Source organism: Camelina sativa, chromosome 13, assembly GCF_000633955.1.
Source record: "Camelina sativa cultivar DH55 chromosome 13, Cs, whole genome shotgun sequence".
In the NCBI taxonomy this organism is placed as follows: domain Eukaryota; kingdom Viridiplantae; phylum Streptophyta; class Magnoliopsida; order Brassicales; family Brassicaceae; genus Camelina; species Camelina sativa.
In genome coordinates, this window is record NC_025697.1 from 4,637,902 (window position 1) to 4,664,661 (window position 26,760).

General features: G+C 37.5%; 5 protein-coding genes and 1 non-coding gene across 7 annotated transcripts; 3 read left to right on the top strand and 3 right to left on the bottom strand.

Annotated features, from left to right (window-relative positions):
* Nucleotides 6,981-9,310, bottom strand: LOC104735146 (probable indole-3-pyruvate monooxygenase YUCCA4). Of its 2 annotated transcripts, none has more exons than XM_010454874.1 (4): nt 8,384-9,310; nt 8,051-8,299; nt 7,752-7,874; nt 6,981-7,234 (listed from the first exon to the last, which is right to left on the bottom strand). In XM_010454874.1, exons 1-4 carry the CDS (start codon nt 9,008-9,010, stop codon nt 6,998-7,000), a joined length of 1,236 nt encoding a protein of 411 aa, XP_010453176.1. In that variant the 5' UTR covers nt 9,011-9,310; the 3' UTR covers nt 6,981-6,997. The 2 variants fall into 2 exon arrangements, 1 of the variants encoding a protein (XP_010453176.1); XR_759424.1 differs by having other exon boundaries at nt 7,150-7,234; nt 7,552-7,874.
* On the top strand, nt 12,573-12,644 carry TRNAG-UCC. Its single transcript has one exon. It is a non-coding gene; the product is annotated as a tRNA-Gly (tRNA).
* Nucleotides 12,747-14,806, bottom strand: LOC104735147 (6-hydroxynicotinate 3-monooxygenase-like). The gene is made up of 5 exons (XM_010454875.2): nt 14,792-14,806; nt 14,164-14,428; nt 13,748-14,052; nt 13,444-13,654; nt 12,747-13,340 (listed from the first exon to the last, which is right to left on the bottom strand). The coding sequence occupies exons 2-5, from the start codon at nt 14,404-14,406 to the stop codon at nt 12,873-12,875; spliced, it is 1,227 nt and encodes a 408-aa protein (XP_010453177.1). The 5' UTR covers nt 14,407-14,428; nt 14,792-14,806; the 3' UTR covers nt 12,747-12,872.
* LOC104737942 (F-box/kelch-repeat protein At3g04660-like) lies at nt 18,709-19,908 on the bottom strand. The gene has a single exon (XM_010458187.1). The coding sequence runs from the start codon at nt 19,906-19,908 to the stop codon at nt 18,709-18,711; it is 1,200 nt and encodes a 399-aa protein (XP_010456489.1).
* LOC104735149 (N-alpha-acetyltransferase 50-like) lies at nt 20,316-22,202 on the top strand. Its single transcript, XM_010454876.2, has 3 exons — nt 20,316-20,536; nt 21,376-21,498; nt 21,794-22,202. Exons 1-3 carry the CDS (start codon nt 20,383-20,385, stop codon nt 22,009-22,011), a joined length of 495 nt encoding a protein of 164 aa, XP_010453178.1. The 5' UTR covers nt 20,316-20,382; the 3' UTR covers nt 22,012-22,202.
* Nucleotides 22,462-26,729, top strand: LOC104735151 (carbon catabolite repressor protein 4 homolog 6-like). Its single transcript, XM_010454878.2, has 15 exons — nt 22,462-22,664; nt 22,753-23,176; nt 23,275-23,441; nt 23,521-23,586; nt 23,813-23,865; nt 23,939-24,020; nt 24,100-24,149; nt 24,316-24,397; nt 24,610-24,702; nt 24,789-24,821; nt 24,908-24,996; nt 25,142-25,895; nt 25,988-26,073; nt 26,178-26,262; nt 26,358-26,729. The coding sequence occupies exons 1-15, from the start codon at nt 22,560-22,562 to the stop codon at nt 26,430-26,432; spliced, it is 2,244 nt and encodes a 747-aa protein (XP_010453180.1). The 5' UTR covers nt 22,462-22,559; the 3' UTR covers nt 26,433-26,729.

Below are 26,760 nucleotides of genomic sequence, written 5' to 3' on the forward strand. Positions count from 1 at the left end.
CAAGAAGAAAAACAAGAAAGACAGAGGGAATCAAAAGATGTAGGAGGTAGTGAGAGGTCCCTCTCTTCTTCAATGAAGCCTACGTAACAAACACAGAGGATGATGACATTATTATAATAAAAACTCTTATTAGGTTTTGTAAAAAAAAATGTTTTGTGTAAAAATTAATATGTCAGCGAAGGTCAAGCTGCTCTTTAAAAGCAACATGCCACTGAGATGTGTTCAGATTTTTGGGGCCACTTCTTCTCTCTTCGTGTAGATTATTTCTAAGTTATTTTTTGATAAAACGTTTTGGTTTTTGGGAATCGAGGTTCTCAATCATATTTCATATATCATCATCAAATCATCACTTCCCAAATTTGGGATTCAAATTCCATGTGAATGTATAATAAAATAAATTCTTAAAGCGGCAACGAAAGTAATAGTACGTATAGTACTTTAAAAAAATAAACAAAGGAAAACGAATGTACAGTAATATTTTTGGAGTAAGTTTTTCTGTCAACGAAAGTAATAATACATGTACAATTATGAAAATTAACTCAAATCTCAATTGGTCAGCCAATAAATAGTGATTGAAAAATGGGTCAATGGAATAGATAGTCAAATTGTGATAGTTAATAAGTAGATTTGATTGGTAACCATGTACTGTAGAAACTATTTAATATGTATTGATTCCCTAAAAAATGCATACGTATTTTACTTCATATTTTTGTCTGTTTATTAAAAAATAATTTTCTTAAATTCTTAAATCTTAAGGCATACATTATTTTTTCTACAAAATATTTTCTGATAATTATTCAGCTAATTTCCAATTTTTTTTGACAATAATAGAATCAGCTCAAAAGATCCAATTTGGGGGAAAAGAGTTCACGAACAAAACATGATGCAGTGACATTCGAGCTTGGCATACCAGGGAATCCGCTCTGACATTTGCATTACGAGGAACTAGAGATAGAGAGAAGGAAGAAAACTCTGCTTGATTTATCTTAATGTCGTCGAGGTAGGGTGTGAAAGTCAGCCATTCATTAGGAGAATACACCATCTTCACCAAATCAGAACAGTCCGTATAGAAAGCCACGTCCGGTAGTCATGTCCGATCATGCATCGCATAGCCCAAATGAGTGCTTCTACTTCAGCATGAAGTGGACACAAACTTCGTCGGAAATTGGTTGCTCCCATATTTGACCTCGAATCTTGTGGGGAAGAACAAACCCAACCTGCACCTGCAAGAGCATTTGTCGCTTTCCACGAGCCATCAACAAAACACCGATACCCGGTAAAAGAGGTAGGGAGGAAACGTGTGGGCCCCCTTTGTCTAGAATCGGGGACAAGCGGAGTATGGAGATGATCCTCATCCTCAACCTCCACCTGGGCCTTCAACCAGACATTCGCCTCACCCTCCGCCAACCGAACTACACCCAGTGGATTTTCCATTACATTCTCAAAAACACGAGCATTTCAAGCTTTCCAAATATACCACATAAGCCACGGGAACGCGGCTATCAGAGAATACGGGTTAGAAGAACCTAAGAAATGGTCCACATTAGCATACACAGACTCCATCGGGAAAGAACCAGGACCTACAGGAACCTGAGCTAAAGCCCACACCTGTCGAGTCGGTGGGCACCGAAAAATAGCATGATTAATTGTTTCCTCCTCAGCCCCACATCGTACACACGCTGAATCACACGCAATACCGCGACGCTGCAAGTTTGCCGAGACCGAAATACATCCTGTCAAGACCTGCCACATAAAATATTTTATTTTTGGTGGACAAGGAACATCCCAGACGCCACCCAACAGAGGAGTTATCTATGGACCCGCTCTAGGGACCATCGTAAGTTGTGATACAGCAAAACGCTCCGTAGCATACCCAGATTTAACTGTGTACTTTCCTGATTTTATATAATGCCAACCCATGGAATCATCTAGGCGACGACTTCCTAAAGGTATAGCCCCTATCAGATCAACATCTTCTGGGGCAAAAAAACTCCTTGAGCCTATCCATACGCCAAGTATTTGTGTGACATTCAATTAAATGAGAGATTTTAAGAGAAGGATCCTTAAGAGGACCCTTGCTGAACGCTGGTCTTGGGGATTGAGCCGGAACCCAGGGATCCGTCCATATCGAAATGGACTCCCCCGAACCAACCCGTATAATAAGCCCTTTATTGACCAAAGATCTAGCGGAAGTAATGTTTCTCCACCCATAAGATGGAGAATAAGAGCGTATCGGATCCATAGGATTGGAATTGCGATAGTACCTGCCCTTGAAAACCCAAGCAAACAGTGTATCTGGAGCCTCAATCAGCCGCCACAGTTGTTTTGCCAACAATGCCGAATTAAAAGCATCAACATTCCTGAATCCCAAACCCCCCAACTGCTTACTGCAACAGAGCTTATCCCAAGCTAACCATTGCATCCCCCCAGACTGTCCTGAAGTACTCCACCAAAAATTCGCCACTGCACTCGTAAGTTTTGACGTTATTGTTTTCGGTAACCGGAAGCACGACATTACAAAAGTAGGGACCGCCATGGCGACGGACTTGATCATCACCTCTTTTCCCCTTTGGAGAGAAGTTTCGCCGACCAACCCGTCGTTCGTCCCTGAAGACGGTCCCGAACGAAAGAAAAAACCTTTGTCTTGGACCCTCCCAGACTCTCCGGTAGCCCTAGATATGATCCCATCCCGCCCAAATTTGAGATCCCCAACACCCCCTGCATCTCCATCCGCACAGCATCATCCACCTTATGACCAATTTGGATTGAAGATTTGGCAAAATTTATTTGCTGACCGAAGACAGCCTCATACTGTTTTAAGATATCCAAAATAACACCACACTGAGCCTTATCTACTTTGCAGAAAAAGACTATCATCTGCAAATAACAGATGCGTAATTGGCGGACACTTGTTCGCTACTTTAATTCCTGTGATTTGTTTATCTCGTTCTGCCCGCTTAATATTCGCGACTAAGACCTCCGTGCACAAAATAAACAAATAAGGAGACAACGGGTCTCCCTGCCGTAAACCCCGTTCGGGAACAATCCTACCATTGGGTTGGCCATTTAAAAGAACCTTATATTCAACAGAAGTAACACAAAACATAATTCTAGAGATCCATCTCTCCCCAAATCCCATCTTCCGTAACAAAGCCTCAATAAAACCCCATTCCACCCTATCATATGCCTTGCTCATATCTGTTTTAATTGCCATAAATTTTCCTTTACACGATGGATTTGTTCTTAAACCATGAAACATCTCCTGGGCGATGAGGATGTTATCCGAAATTAAACGTCCTGGAACAAAAGCATATTGCGTTTCCGAGATAAGCTTAAGTAACACTACTTTTAACCGTTGACACATGATTTTCGAAATAAGCTTATACCCCACATTACACAAACTAATGGGCCGCATCTCCGCCATCCGGGTTGGCTTGGCCACCTTCGGGATCAAGCAGATATGCGTCCTATTCAAACTTTTATCAAAAACACCCTCTTCAAAGAACCGATTAACCATGGCCACAAGATCCTCCTTGACCACTCTCCAAGTCTTCTGGAAAAACAAAGTTGTCATTCCATCCGGTCCAGGAGCCTTATCCGGGGACATCAGAAATAAAGCCTTACGGACCTCTGCCTCTGTTGCCTGAGCTGTCAAACTCTCATTTACCTCCTCCGTTATTACCCTCTGCACCTCGCGTAAAGCATCCTCAAAATTAGACGGGTCCATAGAAGTAAACAATTCCTCAAAATACGAGACCGCCACAGTGCAAATATGGTCATCTTTAGTGGACCAAACATCATTCATGTCATAAAGGCCAGTGATCCTATTACGAGCTCGTCGCTGCTTTGTTTGAGCTTGAAAATACTTTGTGTTTTGATCTCCCACCCGCATCCATCGGTTACGACTTTTCTGATACCAATAAATTGCCTCATCATTATAGGCATCCCGCAGACGTGTGGTTAAATCAGTAATGACCCCGATGAAACCGCATCATCCGCTTGAGCCACAACCAACTGGCGTTTGAGATCCTTAATAGTATCTCCTCCAAACGGAATTTCCAATTTTTTGTAATTACAATNAACCTTATATTCAACAGAAGTAACACAAAACATAATTCTAGAGATCCATCTCTCCCCAAATCCCATCTTCCGTAACAAAGCCTCAATAAAACCCCATTCCACCCTATCATATGCCTTGCTCATATCTGTTTTAATTGCCATAAATTTTCCTTTACACGATGGATTTGTTCTTAAACCATGAAACATCTCCTGGGCGATGAGGATGTTATCCGAAATTAAACGTCCTGGAACAAAAGCATATTGCGTTTCCGAGATAAGCTTAAGTAACACTACTTTTAACCGTTGACACATGATTTTCGAAATAAGCTTATACCCCACATTACACAAACTAATGGGCCGCATCTCCGCCATCCGGGTTGGCTTGGCCACCTTCGGGATCAAGCAGATATGCGTCCTATTCAAACTTTTATCAAAAACACCCTCTTCAAAGAACCGATTAACCATGGCCACAAGATCCTCCTTGACCACTCTCCAAGTCTTCTGGAAAAACAAAGTTGTCATTCCATCCGGTCCAGGAGCCTTATCCGGGGACATCAGAAATAAAGCCTTACGGACCTCTGCCTCTGTTGCCTGAGCTGTCAAACTCTCATTTACCTCCTCCGTTATTACCCTCTGCACCTCGCGTAAAGCATCCTCAAAATTAGACGGGTCCATAGAAGTAAACAATTCCTCAAAATACGAGACCGCCACAGTGCAAATATGGTCATCTTTAGTGGACCAAACATCATTCATGTCATAAAGGCCAGTGATCCTATTACGAGCTCGTCGCTGCTTTGTTTGAGCTTGAAAATACTTTGTGTTTTGATCTCCCACCCGCATCCATCGGTTACGACTTTTCTGATACCAATAAATTGCCTCATCATTATAGGCATCCCGCAGACGTGTGGTTAAATCAGTAATGACCCCGATGAAACCGCATCATCCGCTTGAGCCACAACCAACTGGCGTTTGAGATCCTTAATAGTATCTCCTCCAAACGGAATTTCCAATTTTTTGTAATTACAATATCTTAACAGTTATTAACAAACAAAATAGATAAACTGAAAAGCTAGAAAATTATAATTTTGTGGAAGAAAAAATTATCAACCTATAAAAGAATAGAAGGATTGTTTGTGCTTCAAATTAAATTAGAAAGAGTCAACTAAATATTAAATTTGAAACAAGAGTCAACAAATTATCTAAACATTTCAGGCCAGAATCTTCTAAAAGTACTTAACTTTCCCAAAATCTTCGGTTAACCAAAGTATCTATGCGTACTTGACTTTCTTAAAAGCTAAAACTATCATTAAATAATCATCACAACTTTCAAAATCTTTTCCCATATAAAGCTATCAATCTTTTCTCATTAAATGTTGCTTCTAACTAAAATTTTACCCATCTGGTGATACGATGTTTAGATATACGAAGCACCCAAGTACAATGATATTTGCTTCTTCGTGCGTATATTATACTTACGTGTAATTTTCTAAAATGAATATGACGTAAACATATAAAAGAGTGTGAGAGAAAGATCTTGTCTGATAGTTCTCGTACGAAATGATCCAAAATCTGTCAGAGCTCCATCATTGTCGTCCTCGTGGACAACTGATCAAATGAATTTTTACGTATTATTACATGTAAAAATTTATGTTAACTCAATAATATTGACTGAGTTCTAAATACTTTTGTTTTTTTAAAAAAGACAAAAAGAAGAAAGCTAAATAATGTTTTAACTTTTAAGTCATTAACTAGGTAGTAATAGATAGACACTTACTGAGGACAAGTTGGCAAAAAAAAAAAAAAACTATGTCGAAATCATCGTCATCACTCCGTCACAGTCTATCCATATGTCAAAATGATGGCCAAATCATGAACCTACTATACATTCAATTTATAAAAATGACAATGAGGTTTAATAGTAGTATTAAAATGATATGTAGATGTGTAATAGCGTACATAGCCAACTGTTTGAACGTGTGCCATGTGGTATACAAATGTAACCAAAATTAGATGGTGATTACCATACACGATTTTTCTTTTGTTTTTCCTTTTTTTTTGTTCACACTTCACAATTCACATACACGATTTTATTATTTTTAGCTTTATTATAGAACAAAAAGGTTTTTTTGTTTTGTTAATTAAAAGAACAAAAAGTTAATTGCACCACGATGTAAACAAAATTTATTGTGAAGTTAATTAGTCCGGTTGAACAATATCAAAATTTCAGTATGTCTCGTTAACAGCCTGAATATCTATGTTTAGATTAATTTTAGATATTGAATGGAATATATGTTTTGATTAATTTTCGTAGATACTCCATTCAACAAACTTGTGTAGTCAATCAAAGTAAATCTTTGTGGACTCCATTCAATGTCTAAAGGACAATTCAGAGTTGCTACTGTGGACAATAATTAATTTATATATCAAGAACTGCGTATCATGTCGTTAACTATTCAGAGATGCACATTTTATGAGTTTCAAGAGTTTTTTTTTGGTTATAGAGAAAAAGATTCAAAAAGGTGTTTTTTTCAAAATTAAAAGTACCAGGATAGTACTCGCGCGGGAGGATTTTTGTGTGTGTTTTTTATTGTTGTGTGTGGTTTTTTGTTCTTTTTTTATTTTGTGTTTTTTGTGCTTCAATAATAAATAGATCATGTGATAAGAAAATCATTGTAATAGTAGTAGTTTTCTTATAGTCTGAATTCGTCAAAGCTAAAATGCAAATTCAACTCATAACCAATTTACATAAATTGTCTAATTTTACAGCCAAAGGAGTGAATATAAACCAAATTTACAACACATGGTAGCTTGAAAAATAAGGAAAAAACTAAATAAATAAATAAAAACCAAATGTAACTCCATCAGGGGTCATGAAGAAACAAACAAGTCAAACAAAATTGAGACCAAGAACAACAACAAAAAAAAAGTAACTCAATTATTATGATTTATTGAAATGAAGATGGATGATATGGGAACTACAAATATTCCTACTACTCAACGGGCCGTTAGATTTCATCCATTGGTCTTTTATATCATCAGCGATCTTAACGGCATCAAAGGCTGTTCCAGAAAGTCCTCTTCTCGTGAAACCCACCGTGTATAGTCCCTCCTCTCCTTTCCAGCCGTTAGGAAATGGCGTTTTTGGCATTCCCTCTTTTGTGAAAAAACTGTTGTCCTGTAAAATTCAAAATTATCAGACTATGTTCTAAAAATACAGAATAAATACTTGAGGTGGGGGGCGATGAGACAAAGAAAAACATGAAAAAAAACAAAGCGAGTTTTTGTTGTTGTTGTTGTCTTTAGAGATATAATTGTTCTTTTTGGGAATTTTATATAGTGAAAAAGTTTTATTCCATTTTGCATGGAGAAAAGAAGAGTTTTGGAGTGTTGTTCCCTTTGTTGCATGTGTTATGTCCATATCTTAGAAAGCGATGGATGATTCACTAAATGATAACACTAAAAACTATTATTGTTTATATATGGTCTACATACCTTATAATATGCATATCCTTATCATTTTACCATCACCATCACCGTTATTCTTGAAAACGAAGTTTTTAATTGCATGCGTATGTTGTTGGTTCCACATATAATTTCATCATCATCACATACACACACATAGACATAGTCATACTATATAGCAAGAGAGAGAGAGAGAGAGAGAGAGAGAGAGAGAGAGAGTGATTAAGTACCTTAAGCCAGTAGGGTACGTTACTCTTATATCCGGTCGCTAATATTATCGAGTCGAATTCAACTTCTTGCCCGTTTACAAACTTTGCTCCGTTCTTCGTTATTTCTTTCACCGCTTGCGCCACCTAATAGTTAATAACCACAAGACAAATCAATTCATAACTGTTGGAATAAGGAAGTAAAATATTAGCCACATTCATACACCGAAAGTACAAACGCACGCATGCAAACTATTCACTTATCTAATCTTGTAATTCTAGAGGGATAAGAAAACGAGAAGAAAAAAAGATTATGAACTTACTCTAATGTGTCCTGATCGGATTAGAGAAATGGCGCCGACATCAAGAACAGGAGTTTTACCGGTGACGTTCTTGAGTTCAATTGGTCCTGTTTTAGGTCGTCGAAGGCCTAAATGGTCGGTAACACCCAACGTAGAATTAGCAAGAAGTAGGAGAATAGTGTCCACCAGCTTTAGAGGAAACCATTTCAGTAGTGTCATTGCTATTCCAAATGTCGATAGACCAAAGAAGTCTCTTGGTAACACATGTACCTGCGTCATTTAGTTATAATAATTGGTTAGACCCGGTTCCTACAAATAGTTTTGATAATGAGCATGATTAAAATTTTTACTTACAGAGTTTCTAACCACCATATGAGGCAGAGCATTGTATCTACAAAGATCCAAGCTGACCTCCATACCGGAGTTTCCACAACCAACTACCAAAACCTTCCGGTTTGCAAACACCGAACCGGACTTATACGCACTAGTGTGAACAACAGATCCAGTAAACTTCTTCAAACCGGGTATATCCGGAACCACCGGTTCAGCGTTTTCCCCTGTGGCAACCACCAGCCACGTGGATGTGTATACACCGTCTTGCGTCTTCACATTCCATAGACCAGAGACGGCATCGAACTCGGCTTTCTCGACGGTTTGGTTAAATACCGGTTTGATATTAAACCGGGCGGCGTAAGACTCAACGTAGGAGATGAACTGTTGCTTGGAAGGGTATTTTGGAAAGTTTTTAGGGAAAGACATAAGAGGAAGTTCGCAAAAGTGTTTAGGGAGATGGAGTTTGAGACGGTCGTACGTTCTTTTTTGCCATAGAGAAGCTAAGCAATCGGTTCTCTCGAGGATAACCGATGGTACGCCTCGGTTTGATAAACAAGCCGCTACGGCTAAACCGGAGGGACCAGCACCGACGATGATCGGACCAGGAACGAAGATGTGACTAGGCTCTAGTTCTCTACAAGTATCCATGTCGATTAATAAGAGAGAGAGCGAGAGAGAGACTAAGTAAGGAAAGAAGGAAGGAAGGAAGAAAGTGTCTTTATCTTTTCTCTGACGATCACACACACATGCACCTAAGAAGTGTCCTGTTTTAGGGTCTTCTTTTGATTGTTTCTCGGGAAAAACCAAGAAACCAATGTTGGAAATTATAAAGAGAACGCGTAAGATGAGGTGTAAATGCTATAGAGAAGGCGTGAGAGAAAAGGAAAGGATTTGTGTGTGTGTGTGTGTTTCTCAATAAGTAATGGGGGTGGGAGAGAGAGAAGAGAAGTGTTGTGATGTGTGTATAGTGTAGGGAGTAGAGTAGGTCTAAGAGGGGAAAAAATGGTGTATATATTAAATATAACCCACTGGAAAAATCTTTGCCATAGATTCTTTACTACTAGTCAAACCATTTTTTTTTTCTACGATTAATGACATCTTTTTTTTTTCTCTGCTATATATGTCATTTAGCAAAAAAAATTGTATTTCGTGGTTTGCTCCACGAAAAAACTGTCCCAAATATTATAGAAACCAAAATTAAATAAAAAAATTCAAGAGATATTATGCTAATTGAGAAACAATGTTATATATTTACAATATGTTTACATGACTCGGATAAAATAGGGTTTCAAACTTTCAATAATGTGATAACTACTAAGAATTTACATTAAAATGCGATAATGCGCGATTACTCTTATGCTTAACAATTGTAGTACCTCGATACTCTGCGTGAGCAAACATATGTTAAATTTAATTATGTTGTCTATATTGTACGTTTATTACGAACAAAAAAGTTTACTACAAAGACAGTGTTGATGTAAAAAGTTAACATTATCTTTTAAACATTAAAACGAACAATCCGTTGACGTGTATGATTTTTTTTTTTTTTTCGACCAAAATTTTTTTATTACATACAACTTAGATTACATCTGTCCATGATATCGTGTAAGTATATGATATTTGCGTTGACGTGTTTGATCACATTTATACAAATTTTAATAATTAATCTTCTACCGAAAGTTTGTTGAGGTCAAGAAAGTGGAAAACGGAAGATTTATGTAAATAAACGTCTAACTCGAATATTGTTTAGTAAACAATGTTTACTTTAACAAAGGTTATGGCGTTCTGACCTTCTTTCCATCATTACATGAAACTTACAATTTAAAGTTTTTTTTTTATTTTTTATAACCAGCATAAATTATAGTATAGCATACAACATCGTTCTATTTTTGTTATTCAATTGAGATACACAAACTCTCGAATAAGTGTTGTCACATCTACTATTTCTCAGAATTGTTTTTGTCAACAAAATGCAATATGTAGAAATTTATTAACTGTTACTGTTTAACTCAATGTAGAATCTTCTGTGCAATTTTGTTTTTATGTCATAGGCTTTTGGTCTCCCTATGCGTGGTTTCATTTTCGTGCGAAAGAAAGATAATCAAAAGATAACAACCTCTATATTCTAGACTTTGGTTTTGGGGGTGGCTGGAGGGATGATATAAAACAAGCACAATTAATGAGGATTGCACCAAACACATAATTAATAAGTAGATATGTGGAAAATGTAATTGAGTTGCGCATGACTGACCACTCCTTCGTTAAATGTCAACTAATGCAGCCGACCTCCACTTCCCCTATGATATCCTCTGAGGTTGCAATATCAATTTTTAGCATATTTTATGCGAAGCCATCTTTTTCAATGCAACTAATTATGAATCATTTAATTCTAGATTGGATTTTATACTGGACGCATCAACATAAAATATGATATGTCATCTATCAATTAGATAATTTAACTAGCTACTAATAGATTTGAACCAAAATCACTTTTATGACATTTTAATAATATGCAGATAGAACCATAACCATAGGTTATGAGATATCATTACCACACCAAATCCGAGGGATTTCATTCATCATCCAGGTTTTGCAGCCAACGAATGTGATTTATAATGATTTATTCACATGTGTTAGATGAATTGTTTTTTTTTTTTTCGCATATTTGTTGTTTATACTCTTTAGGGTAAAGCCAGAGGAAGAGAAAGTATGGGACTTATTTTATTCAGAAATGTATACGCGTGGTAGTACTGTTTTAAGCGGTAAATTAATTATTTAGTGCATGCTAAACCTCATATCATTGATTAAGGTTTCACACAATTGATTAAGACGTAAGCGATATCCCACGTAAATGTTAAACTATATATTAACTTACTTTCGGGGTATTATTAAATCGATTCAAACATAAAACTATATAATACGCTTTGACCTGGATGGCTGGATGCATATTATTACGTAGACCCAAATGTTTTGTCTAGTCCAATCAAATAAAAAAACCTTATATCACTGGCAACATATGAGGATTGACTTCAACTTTACAATATTTAATCAACACGCCGATTCTTTCATGTATCATCCCTTTTATTTACGTTATTACTCCACATATATGTCTAGTATATGACATGCTCAACTTATTTTACAATCCTTTTAGTTTGCAAATAAATTACAATTAAGTATACATACGTGAGAAAATTATTTATAAAGTAAAAAAAAATGTGTTAAACTAGCAAATATACTTAAGTTTATTCATTAGCAACGTAAATCAAAAAAAAAAAAAAAAAGCTAGCTAGGTAAACCAAATATGCTTCTTGAATAAGTTCAATCTAGTTTAAAATATATTCTGCACTACACAACATTTTCAAAGCTCAAGTGTGTATTAGTAAGAGACTAATTAAGAACCACGTCAACTTGAAAAAACTTGGACGAGAGCTAAATGTTTCTTTTCTTACACAAAGATAACTTCAACTTCAAATCAAACAAATTCTATAGACTTATTATTTATGCATGCTTCGTATAATAGAATGGTCCATATATACATGTGCTTTTGTTAATTAAAATGGTCCTAACATTCAGTTAAATAGAGCCTAGACTCATGAGTAAGGTAGCTGGTAAGAAAAATACAAGTTATACAAGTGTATCAGCTACTATATTAAACTACTCTATATGCACGTTACATAGTGTATCGATGGTCCCTTTGGTTAGACGAGGAATATTGTGGTTCTTGGATGGATCAACATCAGCAATCTTGTATAAACTATCGATAATGGCAAAAATATGAACATTACAATGTAGACAAAAGAATATAGGGTCCCTCAAAAACGTCATCTTCCTCTGGCCTCTTCTCTAATTTTCTCCTTCTGCATTATCCGACTCAATGCTCTTTGGAATTTTTCTGTCAGGCTTGAATATGCCCTCAACCTCAATACCATAGTTACATGACCACACTGATAAGTGATAAACATTGTATATATACCATAGCATTGATACCAAAAAGGTATAATATATATATATATGTGTATAATTGTCCCAAAATATCATAATATGGTCTAAAAATAGTATCCACTATCCACCATGCAAGACAGCAAGAATCAACAAAAAAGCTAGAGTGACATATAATGCCAAAAAATACAGATAATGAAATCAAGAGGTTTGTTGTGTTGACCATTATATGGTGATATTAAATACGTAAACATGTAAAGGAAGGACAGAAGCGTCTGTAGTCCAACGGTTAGGATAATTGCCTTCCAAGCAATAGACCCGGGTTCGACTCCCGGCAGACGCATCTTTTTGTTTTTTTGACAGTTAAAACAAAGTTTCTCATGCTTTACGGTTTCCACAACCACCAGCTAGGGTAAATACAGAAATGCTTTATTTTTTTCATCAGTTTTATAAAACTTGTATTCAAAGTATTAATAGTTTCTACATTGACGTTCACAATGTTATGGTCATGTCTATTATACATCACTAACATACACACACAACATCTCTCACATCAAATATATATACATCACTAGACAAGGGGAGCACAAGAAAAGAATGGCATGTCTCTCTGCTCCAAAGAAAAACCGCCACCACCGATTCCGTCATGATCCAGACCTTGCTTGACACGCCCCAAACGCCTTGCATACAAGACCTGCTCAGAAACAACAGGCAATCTTACTTTCTGATATTCCTCTAGACCCAAACTTAGGTTCTTAGGTCCACACTTCTCCAAGCATTTGCCTAGCACTTCTGCATCAAGAATCGACATGTTTGTGCTTCTTACACCATGAGGGGTTGTGGGATGAGCAGCGTCTCCGACCAGCACGATGTTTCCCCAGTAGATTCGTTCTAAAGGGTCACAGTCGTAAATAACATTAAGGAAAGGATCATTTGTTTCTCTCATGAGTCTCGCCAGCTCGGGGATCCAGATAGTTTCTGCTTCTTGATGCATCTTATTGATCATTTCTTGGCTCACTTTTAGAGTAACAGAGTTGCCCTGATATTGTAATGTCATAACAACAACAAAGCAGAATCAAGAAAACTACTTAAAACGCATTCTAATCAAACCGAGAGAGGAATTAGTCTTTTACTCTACTTACTTTCAGGTCAGGCTCTGGTTGATTGACATACCAAATCCAGTTGAATTTCTTGTTAAAAAGCTCGTAAAACACGGTATGAGTCTGTGCACCGAGATCAAAATACAAACATTTTCCAAGATCCTGATACACTCTCTTAATCCCAGTAACAGTTTCCGAGTTCTCATCCCCTGAGAAATCAAAGACACCTCTCCAAGCACAATAACCAGAGTACCTTACATAATAAAAACAAATGATACAGTTCACAAAATGTTTGCCTGACTCCATATTGTGTCTAAAAACTGAAGATCAGAGTCTCATTTCAAACCTCAATTTAAGGTCAGGTAAGAAAGTTTTCCGAATCGAAGACAAACACCCATCTGCTGTAACTAGCAAATCTCCTTGGATTTCAACGGTTTCTTGAGTTCCCATTACTAAAGCTTTAACCTTTACAGTAGACTTATCTTGTGACATTGTGAAAGATAGAAACTTGTGTCCCCAAAGAAACATGGACTGAGGCAAAGCGTTAAACAGAAGAGCGTGAATGTCTGACCAATAAGATGCTCGGAAATCAAAATTCTCATCTCTTGTTAGAATCCTCGTCACCTTCTTCTCACTATCTGTTGCCTGATTCTGTAAACAAACCCACACAAGAAAAAAGTTTAAAACTTTAGCAAAGCTGGAAAATTTACACTCCGATTGTTTCAATTGTCGAACTAAACTCTCAGTGTTTTTTTTTGTAACCTGATCAATCGAGAGAGGTAAGGTGATTTCATCTAATAGATGTGGACGAGGAAGCCAGGATTTGATGATTTGGCGAGCCTGAGGATCGAGTCCAAGCCCAGCACCAGTAGGACTCCGAGCCGGGGGTTCGGAAGATTTCTCGAGCACCAAAACATCCCAGCCAGCTAATGTGAGCGAGAGTGCGCACGATACGCCTGCGATACTCCCTCCTACTATGATCGCTTTCCCCTTCTTCTCCCCCATCTCACAAGTGTTTTAGTTTCTTCTGCTTCACAAAATATTAACGATAAGTGTTCTTTTGACTTAATGACACCTCTGGGTGACTGAGAAGGTTAGAACTATGTGGGCTTTTACAAGCCTGATATATAGACTCAAGGCCCAGTGATTTGATAGTTCCTGCGATACGGTCACTTGTTGTGTCAATAATTGCAACCAACCACCGCATAGAGGAGGCTCTGAGGTTTTAGAGAGTTTCGAGCTTAAAAAAAGTCAGGGATTGTTTAATTGGCAAACACTGGTTTGTTAAGGAAAAAAAACAAGTTGCTTTCGTTACACAAAGCTGCAATATAAATTTTTTTTGGGGAATTTTTAATGTGAACTTAATCTTATCATTTTTAACGCATCTTACCTCTCCCTTCTTGGCATAACTTATGTGCTTTGTTTGGAAGGAAGGCTGCGCAGTGAGCTAGTAGTAGCTCTTAGACTTCAATTTTCCACATTTTCCCGCTATAAAACATTACATTTTCTTAATTTTTGTACCCAATTTACGAATATTTGGGATTTTTTTTTTTTTTTTGACAATATTTGGGAGTTTTTAGCTCACTTCTTTTACCTGTAAGCCAATTTATGAATATTTGGGAGTTTTAGCTCACTTATACCTGTCCAAGCATATACAAGACTTGGTGCATCTAAAAACACCAGAAAAAAAAGGATACGTCATATCCTATCCTCCATTAAAAACCTGAAAGTAATTGCAACAAAAACAAAAGAGTCAGATGATGTAATCTTTTTATTTTTGCTTTCAAATATTAGCTCAGCTTTTGTTTTGTTTTTACCGTCTATTGACTGTCAAATAGTCCCACACAAGTAAATTTCAACCTGCTGCAGCTTTCTTCGCATTCATCCGTATTGCTTGAAATCCAACCTATTAGTGAAAAAATACCACATATGAGTACTTCTATGCTTGCATACATGACAATCGGGGTTGTTCTAATATATAACAATGGAGCAAGAACCCATGTTCGTAAACACAAAACAACCTGATTCAAAGCTAGTCGTCCAGTTTTATCTTCGCAAATACTGGTGGCAGGGCCCATTGTCTCACAAGCAGATAGCCTCCGCACCTGTATAAAAGAACTGCTAAAAGAATAATATATTGTTCCCTCCCATCACACAAGTAACATAGTGAGAAGGTAAAATAAGCATACCAAAGCCTTATCTGCCATCATTTTCCTCATTGAATAGGCAAAGGCAAGGCTGAAACAAAACAAAAAAGAAGACAAGCAAATATAATCAGCAAAGAGAAGTAAGCTTTCTACTATGAAACTACCACAAGAAAGTAGTGGAAGGGTCTGATATAGCCAAGATAGGAAATACATACGTTAAAGTGATAGCCAATGGAAGACCCTCGGGCACTGCTACTATGAGTCTACGAAAATTGCAACCTGCAGTAATAGCCGAGTATTAGCATTTCTATAGAGGATTTAAACTGCCAGATACCTAATAGACTTGGATGGAAACATACCGCAACAGTAACAACTTTGATCACATCATCAACTACATGACCAATGTCTTCCCTTTAACAAATCCATTTCTCATTTACAAACTCATTTACAAACTCTATATATGGGAGAGTTTCTCATTTACAAACTCTATATGAACACCATCAATCCATTTCTCATTTACAAACTCATCTTGTGATTAACACAAGACTGAGCCGAGGCATTTGAATAGGCAACAAGGGACAGTTAGAGAGGTAATTTAAATTACCTCATTCATTCATGAACCACACCATCAATCCGTTTCTCATTTGTAAACTCATCTTATGATTAACATAAGAGTGAGCGAGGCATTTGTATAGGCAACACCATCAATCAGTCTCTGATTTATAAACTCATCTTATGATTAACATAAAACTGAGCCGAGGCATTTGAATAGGCAACAAGGGACAAATCGTTTAGGCAACACCATCAATCAGTCTCTGATTTATAAACTCATCGTATGATTAACATAAGACTGAGCCGAGGCATTTGAATAGGCAACAAGGGACAAATCGTTTAGGCAACACCATCAATCAGTCTCTGATTTATAAACTCATCCTATGATTAACATAAGACTGAGCCGAGGCATTTGAATAGGCAACAAGGGACAAATCGTTTAAGCAACACCATTTACGAGTGTAACTCATCTTATAATTAGTATAAGACTGAGCCGAAGCATTTGTTGTATAGGCAACACGGGACAGTTAGAGAGGTAATTTAATTACCTCTCTAATGTGTTGGTGAACACTCGTTGTGATCATAAAACGAAAACACATACAAAAAAAATACAAAAACAACCACATGAAAAGAAACAAACACAACGAGAGAAAACAAGAATGTAAAACTCAAGAAAAAACAAACTCGTATGATTCAACTTATTCAACTCCAAGACATAATCTAGATTCTGAGAATAAAAAAAAAACAATACACTGAACCGGGAAAACTTGGAAAACAAAAGAAAAATCGAAGCCGTTAACATAATTAACCACAAACTAGACCAGATGAAACGAAAAGACAGACAAAACAAACAAATCCCTAATGAAACCAGATGAAAAAACAAGAAACAATTCTGCAAAACTCAAGAAAAACACAAACCTGTATGATTCAATTTATTTAAATCCAAGACATAATTTAGAATTTGAGAAAAAAAATCAAAAACAGAACCAGAAAACTTAGAAAACAAAAGAAAATTTTTGAAGGACTAAACAGTAAAACAATATTACTAGTAGATATGCGAAAAAAAAGACAAGCTTTGGAGAGAATCATAAGTACTTCTGCGAAGAACTTTCCCAAGCGGAAGACTTGAATGATGATCTTGTGGATGAAACCCTAATCACAAAAGAGACAAATAAAACCCGATTTTTCTTAAATTCAGAAACCAAATATAAAAGAAAGAACAATATTACATGAAAAAGGAACAATCTTTACCTGAGATTTCCGAAACCTCAGATTAACAAAAGTCGTGAAGAATAAAAGCATTGGTGCGGCAGTAAAAGTAGAAGGAGGATGATTATGAAACCCTAATCAGAGAAATAAAACGGCAGAATCGAAGATTGAGAAAAAATTCAAACCTGTGACCATCGCCAGAAACCCTAATTTGGTAATCGTTGAGAAAAGTGTTTAAGCTGTGCATTTGTCTCTGTATATATAGACACATCTGATTGCTAAAAACTGCGTCGTAGCGGCACATAAAAAAAAGGAAATATTGAGATGACAGCTGTGATGGCAATTTAGGAGTGTGTGCGTCAAAACTGCGTCGTTTTCATAGAATTACAACGGTTGGAAAGACAGCTGGCAGTTTGACAAAAAAGGAAAAAAATTGGCTGTTGTGAGTCAGAACTACGTCGTTATATAACGGTACTTTGCGTCAAACGAGCTCCGGTGGCGGTGGATGCGCTTGATCCGGGCCCATAATGAATTTTAGGCCCAATAATTTGTCTCTCGCCTACGGATTTATCTTCATCATTATTCGTAACTATCATCATCTTTTTATATTCAACAATTGGTTCAAATCAAATTGGCAAGTGGCTGTTGTGAGTCAGAACTACGTCGTTAGCCTTTGTCTCTGTATATGTTTAGACACATCTGATTTGCTAAAAACTGCGTCGTTGGCTCGGAGCGGCACATAAAAAAGGAAAAGATTAATAGTATATTTGAACCAATGCATATTGTTGGTTGAATATAACGCCTACAAAAACTTGACTTATTTCATGGCAGAACTATATATCTACACTTTTTTTTTTTTGTTTAAAGAGACATTAAACATTTACTATTATTTCTCACATTGAATTTTACAATGTTCTTCCATGAGAAATGATTGGCAAATCAAAAAGTTTCTTCCTTTCTTAGATTTTGGAGAGTTACATATTTCGACACCAATTAAAAGTTGTATGGTTTTTCACCAAAAAAAAAAAAAAAAATACTAATAATCAACAGTTGTATGGTCATTTGCATATGAACCCTGATGTTTTATGCTTTCATCAAGCAATTAAGTAAATAAACCCTTCTTTGATTCATTCGTAATTTTCATATAAACCCCAAAAGTTTTTGCTTGCAACAAATAACTGTTTATATCTGTAGTATAAGCAAAGAGAATCTTGTACACAAATAGAAACCCTTCTTTGGAGTAATCATCTCTCCAAAGATAACCAAATAAGAAACACTTTTAGTTCTAGACAAAAAAGAAAGAAACAAACAAAAAAACTAAAAACTTGAACCATCGAACTAGATACCATCCGAGATCTGAACAAAAGCCAGCAAAGTCATCAAACAAATAGACTTTGCTTCAGAGAAATATAGGACACTCCACATGATCCAAGAAGAGGCTCACAGAACGCAAGTTATCTCCAAGTCCTTCAATCTCAACTCTTCTGCCAATATCTTTCTCGCGATCGTAAGTGACAATACAGAAGGGGCTATCCGAAGAGACTGGTGAGAATATGAATTTGCCGGAACTAAGAATGGCACCTCTGCAATCTAATAATCTTCTTCTAGCTAAATCAGCCCAAGAAGGAACCACGATAGAGATCTTTGACCATTCTGGTTTGACGCCAATATCTTCCAAAACCCACATATTACATTTACCAAAATGTAAGTGATTCAATAAAGCTATCTTCCCCTGGTAGTTGACCAATTCAGCTGATTCACCACCATCAATTTCGACACCGTTGGGTAATTTAACAAGAGTAAAACCTTCCGATCTCACATCAAAGGACACAATTAGGGATTCTCGTGTATCTCTGTCACGGGTTGACAAAGCTCCGTAGTAAACAACACCAGTCGTCGTCGTCGTCATACATATCCCTTTGGTTGCAGGACAATGCGGAAACTTACATTCGATCATCCTCCATGTAGCTTCTTCTTTCTCCTTCTTCTGAGATCCTCCTTTTAATGTGAAAACTTGATGCTCTTCGCTCACAACTGCTCCAGAAACTTGAAATACTACCGTCGTGCACAATACTTTGTATTCATCTCCAACCGGATCGTATCCCAAAAACCATGATATCCCTAGTTTTCTGACTTTTGGTAAAACCAAGAACTGGCCCGTGCTAAGATTCGAAACCACCACCTTATCCAAATCTTGAAAGCAGATCAAGCCGCGTACCGGTGGAGAAACGTTGTAACTTTGTGAAAAGAGCCGCTTTCTATCAAGACTCAGAGGAAAACTTGATATCGTACTAGTGTAAGAAGAAGACGGTGACGCTGCCTCCAGAGACTGCTGATAGATTGAGTGGAAGAACCGGATGTCATCACGGTTGAATGTGATGAGAAAACACGGACGAGTTAGCGATCGTTTCAGGTAGAGATCGATGAAACTTTTGCTGCGGATGATAGAAGACCAGAGCTTCGAGACGACGATGAGCTTTGGTACGGATTTAGCTGGCAACTTCAAAAGAATCTTTTCGATCAGATCTCGAGGAAGATCAACCATGGATGTGATGTCGTCTCGTATCTGTGGATCGTTTTCCTTCTTAACCCTCTTCATGGCGATTCCTCTGCTTTTTCTTTCTTTTTTCCCGGCTATATATAACCGATTTCTAAAACCGTTATATATATAAACCCAACGAATCTTTTTCTTTTTGTTTTGGAATAACAATTTATGATAACTGGGTGATGATATATACCCAATGGGCCTCAAATATGAAAGTCCAACATTTTTTTTTTCCCAGGAAAATAAAACTTTTTTAACAAAAGTAAACAATAACAGGTGGTGGCCTACGAAGTAGAGGAGGAACCAATCATGAGCCAAATACAACAAATACGTTATAACATGAAAAACCAATAATTTGTTCCAGGCCCATAATGATTTTAGGCCCAATAATTTGTTCTCGCCTAATTTATCATCATCATTATTTTGTTTATATATAGTTTATTTTATTTTCCCCTAAAAAAATAAATCGCGAGCTTTTCCTTCGTCTGTCCGAACGAACGACGTCGAATTCTAGATTGTTCGACGGCGATGGGAGCTGGGAGAGAAGTCAGCGTATCGCTAGATGGAGTCAGAGACAAAAACTTGATGCAGCTCAAGAAACTCAACACGGTTCTCTTCCCTGTTCGCTACAGCGACAAGTACTACGCCGATGCAATCGCTTCCGGCGAATTCACCAAGCTTGGTTCGTCTTCCTTTTTTTCTATTACAATTTTCATTGGAATGTGCCTTTCAATCAGGACCCTAATTCTTTATCTGATTGTGTTATGATTCATCGAATGTACCTGAGAGTTAGTTGCTTTTTTTTTGGGAGGGGGGGGGNAATGTACCTGAAAGTTAGTTGCTTTTGGGGGGGTTTATGATGAACTGTTTTGTGATTAGGCTTGGTAGACTCTATAAAGGAAGTATCTTTTGCAATCGTGCTTTGCTTTGGTTGTCTTGTCACTTGTCATTTTTTTAAGGTTTGAATATGTGGTTTGTCTTCTTGTTTGTTCGGTTTCGTGAAATTTCTTGACTGAGCCGTGTTTTATTTAGGTTCAGAACTAGTGTCTGATATCAGAAAGAAGATGATTTTGTTTGTAATATTGTTTCTTTCTAATCCTTGAATCGATGAGTTTAGTTGCTTTCTATTGTCTGTTGCTTCGTAAATACTGATTCATGTTTGAGCTTTGTTTGAATACTGCATTATCTTGTTTAAACCAAGCGCAAAGCATTTGTTGTACCTAGTAAAGTAATCCATTACTGCTGATAGACTTATTCACTGAATTTGTTTCGTGTTCCTTTGTGTGAAATGCTTGGTTGGAACATCTTTTTGCGCCAACCAGTTTTTAATATGCACAATAAGATGCGATAATGAAAGTTTAAAGACTGTAGACAACACCTTAACTTTGGCAGTAACTATTTCATTGTTGTTGCCTGGATAGTTATGTTCTTGGTGTGACGGTTACTTTCTCCAATTTGTGAGACAAGGAAATTTCTTCATGCTCTAATAACGGATTTACTCTCTCTCTCTCTCTCTCTCAGCATATTACAGTGACATATGTGTTGGAGCTATCGCCTGTCGGCTGGAGAAGAAAGAAGGTGGGGGCATGCGAATTTATATAATGACGCTTGGTGTTCTTGCACCATACCGTGGGATTGGCATTGGTAAGTCATAAATCTGCTATCCCAAACTTGAATCTTGATACTGACAAAACAAGAATTATATAGAAAACTGTTGCGTAACTCTGTTGTTCCTTACGTTTTAACACATTAGGCTAGCTGTCGTATGGTTAATTCTGTAGTTCTCTATTTAGAGATTCGAACCACCAAGAAATAGTCCTGAGGGTTTTATGCAGTGACTTCCTCGTATATCAAGATCTAAGATTGTATTCCCCTGTTTCAAAAGAAGCAAAACTCATGTCTATAACTTTTGTATCTTGTTTCGTTTTGTCTTTTGCAGGTTCAAAGCTATTGAATCATGTTCTTGACATGTGCTCCAAGCAAAACATGTGTGAGATATACTTGCACGTTCAGACAAACAACGAAGACGCGATCAAGTTCTACAAGAAGTTCGGGTTTAATATCACAGATACCATACAAAACTATTACATCAACATTGAACCAAGCGATTGCTACGTTGTCAGCAAGTCCTTTGCTCAATCTGAAGCCAACAAATGATGAAAAATAGCCAACTCGGGGAAGCCATTCCTCCCCCAGTTTCTTTGTTTCTTCAATTCAAGATCTATTAATGTTATGATGAACCGTTGGTTTCCGAGTTTTGCTTGTCTTGTTGACCTTAAAGTTTCTTATTGATTCTAAATTTTATAGATTCATGGTTATATACTTGCTGGTTTTGGACCTTTTTTGTTTGGGAAAGTTTTAACTTTGCGATTCAAAGCTTTATACTCAGTACTTGCCACTCCAGGGGTTCGAAATTGAGGTTCCATATCTGAAATGTTGTTCTATCAATTTGAGTAAAGAGATACAAGATTCTTATTATGAGTGTTGAATATTGAAGAAAATATAAAGAACTGTAGAAGAAATTACTTTGGCTTGCGTGCCATTAATTCACAGTGAAGACAGAGAGCTGTGTACTCATAGATCCCAAAAACGGCACGATTGTCTAAGAATCTCCGTTCGTCGGATTGACTCCGCCTCTGCAATTAAAGGACCGCTTCCTCGAGCTTCGAGGTCGCTCTCTTACTCTCACTCGATCCGATTGACCAATGCGGCGTTCTCGTTTTGTTTCCCAAGTTTTCTCCGACGTTGCCTTCGCTGACGCCTCCACTATCTCTGCTCCAATCTTCACCACCATGTCTACTCGTACTCCGGTAAATTTCCTCAGCCATGTTCTTTTCGTATCACTCTCGCTGCGTTGCTTCGGTTAATGGAAGACTAATTTTGTTTCTTACGGAGCAGTACAGAGGTGGCCGAGGCGGGAGAAGTTTCTCCGATCGTCCGTACAACAACGACGCAGGAAGAAGAGATCAGTTCGTTACTGAAGACTCGCATTTTCAGTCAGTTCATGACGCCAATCTCCGATTCCGACATGGTGAACCTTACCGACAACATCAGCCTCCGTTTGGTCAGCGGCAGCAACCACCGTTTAATCAGAATTACGGATTTCGACCTCCGCCGCCGTCTCAAGGTCAGTGGCAACAGTTCCGTCAACCTAATCATCCGCCATCCAATCAAAGCTATACGGCTTGCCCTCCCCCGCCGTTCTATCAAAACCAGATGTCTCGACCGCCTCGGCAACGGAGCTTCCGTCAACGGCCACGGTCAAAACCTTCAGATTACCGTGAATGGGAACATGCTAAAACGCCACTGCCTCCTGGCTCCGGTACGTTTTGCTAAAAGTTTGATCTTCTCATTCAACTTCACGCCACTTTCTAATTTTTTCGCAATTTGATTGATTAACTTTTTTTTTTCTGTGTGCAGAAAAGTTTGTTGTTCTATCGTATAATATCTTGGCGGATTACCTTGCAAATGATCACTGGAGAAGTCTTTACTTTCACATACCGAGGAATATGTTGAGTTGGGGAAGCAGAAAGAGCAAATTAGTGTTCGAGCTTGGCCTTTGGTCTGCAGATATAATGTGCCTTCAGGTTATTGTTTCTGCCATATCTTCTTGTAATTATTTGTATGAAGAGGACTAAGAAGACAAAGCTCTGTTGCATATGTCAGGAAGTTGATAAATTTCAGGACTTAGAGGAGGAGATGAAGCCCCGGGGATATAGTGGCATTTGGAAGGTACGTATATATGTTCTAAATTTGTTGAAAAAAACAATTAGGATTTATCTATCTTTCTTACGAGTCAGTGTCACCTGCATTGCGTAGTGTTGTTTAAAGATGGGTGATTTTGAGTTTGTATTTTCCACTGACTCTCTTGGAGTAAAAGATTACTGTATATGGTATGTAAAAGCTTCTAAGAACTAGGCTTCAAATGTGTGGCTAACTCTTTCGTATAAAAATGTAGATGCGGACTGGTAATGCTGTTGACGGCTGTGCAATATTTTGGCGATCAAATAGGTTTGATTCCCTTGCTCTTCCTTGTGTCGTTCAGTCTGGAATCTTGTGCGGAATCTCATTTTTATCATATTAGATTCAAGTTGGTTCATGAGGAAAGCATCCAGTTCAATCAACTTGGTCTTCGGGATAATGTTGCCCAAATTTGTGTTCTTGAGGTAATATAAAAAACCTTATGGGGGTAGTGACTTACATACGTTTGCCACTTTACCCTAAATTAAATTTGGTTCTGTGTAGACATTGTTGACTTCACGTACAAAAGAAAATGAGACCTTTCCACCTGAAAGGTAACTTAACCGTTAACAGTATATATAAATGTTACTATCATATTATTTTATGGATGGATAATTGCCATTCACCAGGAAGTGGCTGACTTCGTTCAGATTTCAGTGGTTTTCTTTATGGGCTATACTTTGTGGGTGGGTTGAAGTGAATTGCCATTTTCTTTTGCAGCTCTGCTGGTTCCCACCGAGTTGTCATTTGTAACATTCACGTACTTTTTAATCCTAAAAGAGGAGACTTTAAACTTGGTCAGGTACTTTCCTTTATTGCCGTATTCTAGTTTGTAGAAATCTCTTTCCAAACGGCAGTTTTACTCTCTGATTTAACTCTATTTATACGTATGAACATGTAAAAGTGTTAGTTGTCTTAGATAAAACTTTTGAAGCAAAACACTTCGCCCTTTGCTTAACTTGGTTTGTTTAACTGTTTCCATTTATCATCTATGTATTTATCTCTGTTACGTAGGTCAGGACACTCTTAGACAAAGCTCATACTGTTTCAAAACTCTGGGATGATGCGCCTGTTGTTCTTTGTGGGGATTTCAATTGTACACCAAAGGTAGGACACTCTTACCTTAACCAGTTGGTATACCCAAAATAACTTGTTTTGTGACATGGTCTTAACATTCTTCCACCTGATTGCAGAGTCATTTGTACAACTTTATTTCAGACCGGAAGGTAAAGCTTCATTGTTAGGCAAGTCCTTCATCTATTAGTAACATTATATATATGGTTCACATTGTATCTTGTGCTGCTCTCTGCAGTTGGATTTGTCTGGTTTGGCCAGAGACAAAGTTTCGGGGCAAGGTTCTGGTGAGTTTCGTCCACCAAGGCCAGAAAATTATACGACGAGGTAGAGCAAGAACTCACCAAGTTCATCGCCATCATTATGTATTTGGTTTTTCAACTTAATATCTCCATGTTTACCCTAGAATCTTTGGGTTCTACTCTGCTTTTGAAATTATCAGCATGGTTGATAGACCTCCTCAATTTTCCAGGTTTCAGTCCACCAATAAATCTCCACAAAGTCAAGTTCAACCACCAGATTCGATCACTAATGCTCATATAGAGAATAACTCCAACATAGATGCCCCCTCCGAAAAGACATCTGACCTTCCATGTGGTGATACAATTCTTGCTGGTCACAAAGCCACCTCCAGCTCAGACCAAGTATTACCAGGCGAGAGTATGGCCGCAGATTGTAATTTTGGAATAGAAAACAGAAAACCTGATGTCTCCGGGAATCTCTCGATATCTGAAGATCTTTCTTCAGTAACCATATCAGATACAGAACCTCAACATGCTTCCAGTGCTAGAGAAGATTTGAATACAGATCATTCTGTAAGTTCCGTTTTATCAGAAACAGAGCATTCTCCTGAGGAAATATGTTCTAGTGATCAAGATATTTCATCTAGTTTCTCCACCAAGGTTGACACTAATTTGGCTGAGGTGAAACTAGATGGCTTAACATTGGACGAACCAGTAGTATTCGCGCAAGATGAAGAAAGTTTAGGTGAAGATGGGGAAACCTTTTTGGCTAAGCTACATGATAATAATGAAGACTTGAGTCAAAAAGGGGAACTTGTAAATGAACTTCCACTTAAATCGGGGTTTGAAGCTCTTAATAGTGACAAAATTACTTATAGTCCATCCTCTTGGACTCCAATGGAGATAGCAACTGCAACAGGTGACCCAGAGAAAACGACGGTTGAACATGCTCTGGAGCTTAAGAGTACTTACTCAGAAGTGGAGGTATTGTAATATATTTCCCTACAGTTTTGTCCTTTTACCTTCTGTTTCTTGAGAAATTATATTATTAGGAAGCTGTTGAAATTTGTGGTTAGGGTCAAGCAAACACAAGGGATGAAAACGGAGAACCTGTAGTGACCAGTTATCACAGATGTTTCATGGGGACAGTTGACTACATATGGTATTAGCATTAGAAGCAAAACCATTTGTGATAAAGATTACTTCATTATTGTGGATTATGCACGTTTTGACATATTCTCATGTTTGATTTCTTGTTTGGGTTAGGCGGTCGGAAGGTCTTCAAACAGTGCGTGTGCTTGCTCCAATACCAAAACAAGCAATGCAGTGGACACCAGGCTTCCCGACTCCAGTAAAATCCCATGATATTGTTTCTTGTATAGCCTAGCTTTTTAACTGAATTGATTACAAATCTTTTTCATGATTGTATTTCTGGTTTTGTTACAGAAATGGGGAAGCGATCACATTGCACTGGTTTCAGAGTTGGCCTTTTGCAGCAGCAAAACTCTGCCCAAAAGCTGATGATAAACAGGTGGGTGACTGCATTAGAAATCTAAGAAAGTGTAAGGACATAAGGTGTTGGAGCTCTTGGGTTCAAGCACATCCTCGTTGCAATGTTGGTGATCTTAACGTCGTCAATAGCTTATTTAATATCCTAGCAAAACATCTAAGAGTAAACTTTAACAGAATCTCATAGGCTCCAGTTTTGTTTTTTCTCTTTATCGTAGTTTACAGTGACAGGTTATATTTGAGTTTTTTTTTTTTGGCGACTCTCAATTTCAGAAAAATCTGCAATACAATAAAGGTTTATCCGTTTAATGCATTCTTCTTAATTTTAAATACCTTCACT

Excerpts from the sequence above, each read along its gene's own strand:
- LOC104735146 (XM_010454874.1), bottom strand. The coding sequence starts at position 9,010 with ATGGATACTTGTAGAGAACTAGAGCCTAGTCACATCTTCGTTCCTGGT. Across the intron at positions 8,300-8,383 it reads ATATGGTGGTTAGAAACTCT|GTACATGTGTTACCAAGAGA; the intron begins GTAAGTAAAAAT and ends TAAATGACGCAG. Across the intron at positions 7,235-7,751 it reads ACGTACCCTACTGGCTTAAG|GACAACAGTTTTTTCACAAA; the intron begins GTACTTAATCAC and ends TGAATTTTACAG.
- LOC104735149 (XM_010454876.2), top strand. The coding sequence starts at position 20,383 with ATGGGAGCTGGGAGAGAAGTCAGCGTATCGCTAGATGGAGTCAGAGAC. Across the intron at positions 20,537-21,375 it reads CGGCGAATTCACCAAGCTTG|CATATTACAGTGACATATGT; the intron begins GTTCGTCTTCCT and ends TCTCTCTCTCAG. Across the intron at positions 21,499-21,793 it reads ATACCGTGGGATTGGCATTG|GTTCAAAGCTATTGAATCAT; the intron begins GTAAGTCATAAA and ends TGTCTTTTGCAG.
- LOC104737942 (XM_010458187.1), bottom strand. The coding sequence starts at position 19,908 with ATGAAGAGGGTTAAGAAGGAAAACGATCCACAGATACGAGACGACATC.
- LOC104735151 (XM_010454878.2), top strand. The coding sequence starts at position 22,560 with ATGCGGCGTTCTCGTTTTGTTTCCCAAGTTTTCTCCGACGTTGCCTTC. Across the intron at positions 24,150-24,315 it reads GAGACCTTTCCACCTGAAAG|CTCTGCTGGTTCCCACCGAG; the intron begins GTAACTTAACCG and ends TTTCTTTTGCAG. Across the intron at positions 24,997-25,141 it reads CCAGAAAATTATACGACGAG|GTTTCAGTCCACCAATAAAT; the intron begins GTAGAGCAAGAA and ends TCAATTTTCCAG.
- LOC104735147 (XM_010454875.2), bottom strand. The coding sequence starts at position 14,406 with ATGGGGGAGAAGAAGGGGAAAGCGATCATAGTAGGAGGGAGTATCGCA. Across the intron at positions 14,053-14,163 it reads TACCTCTCTCGATTGATCAG|AATCAGGCAACAGATAGTGA; the intron begins GTTACAAAAAAA and ends GTTTGTTTACAG. Across the intron at positions 13,655-13,747 it reads TTACCTGACCTTAAATTGAG|GTACTCTGGTTATTGTGCTT; the intron begins GTTTGAAATGAG and ends TTATTATGTAAG.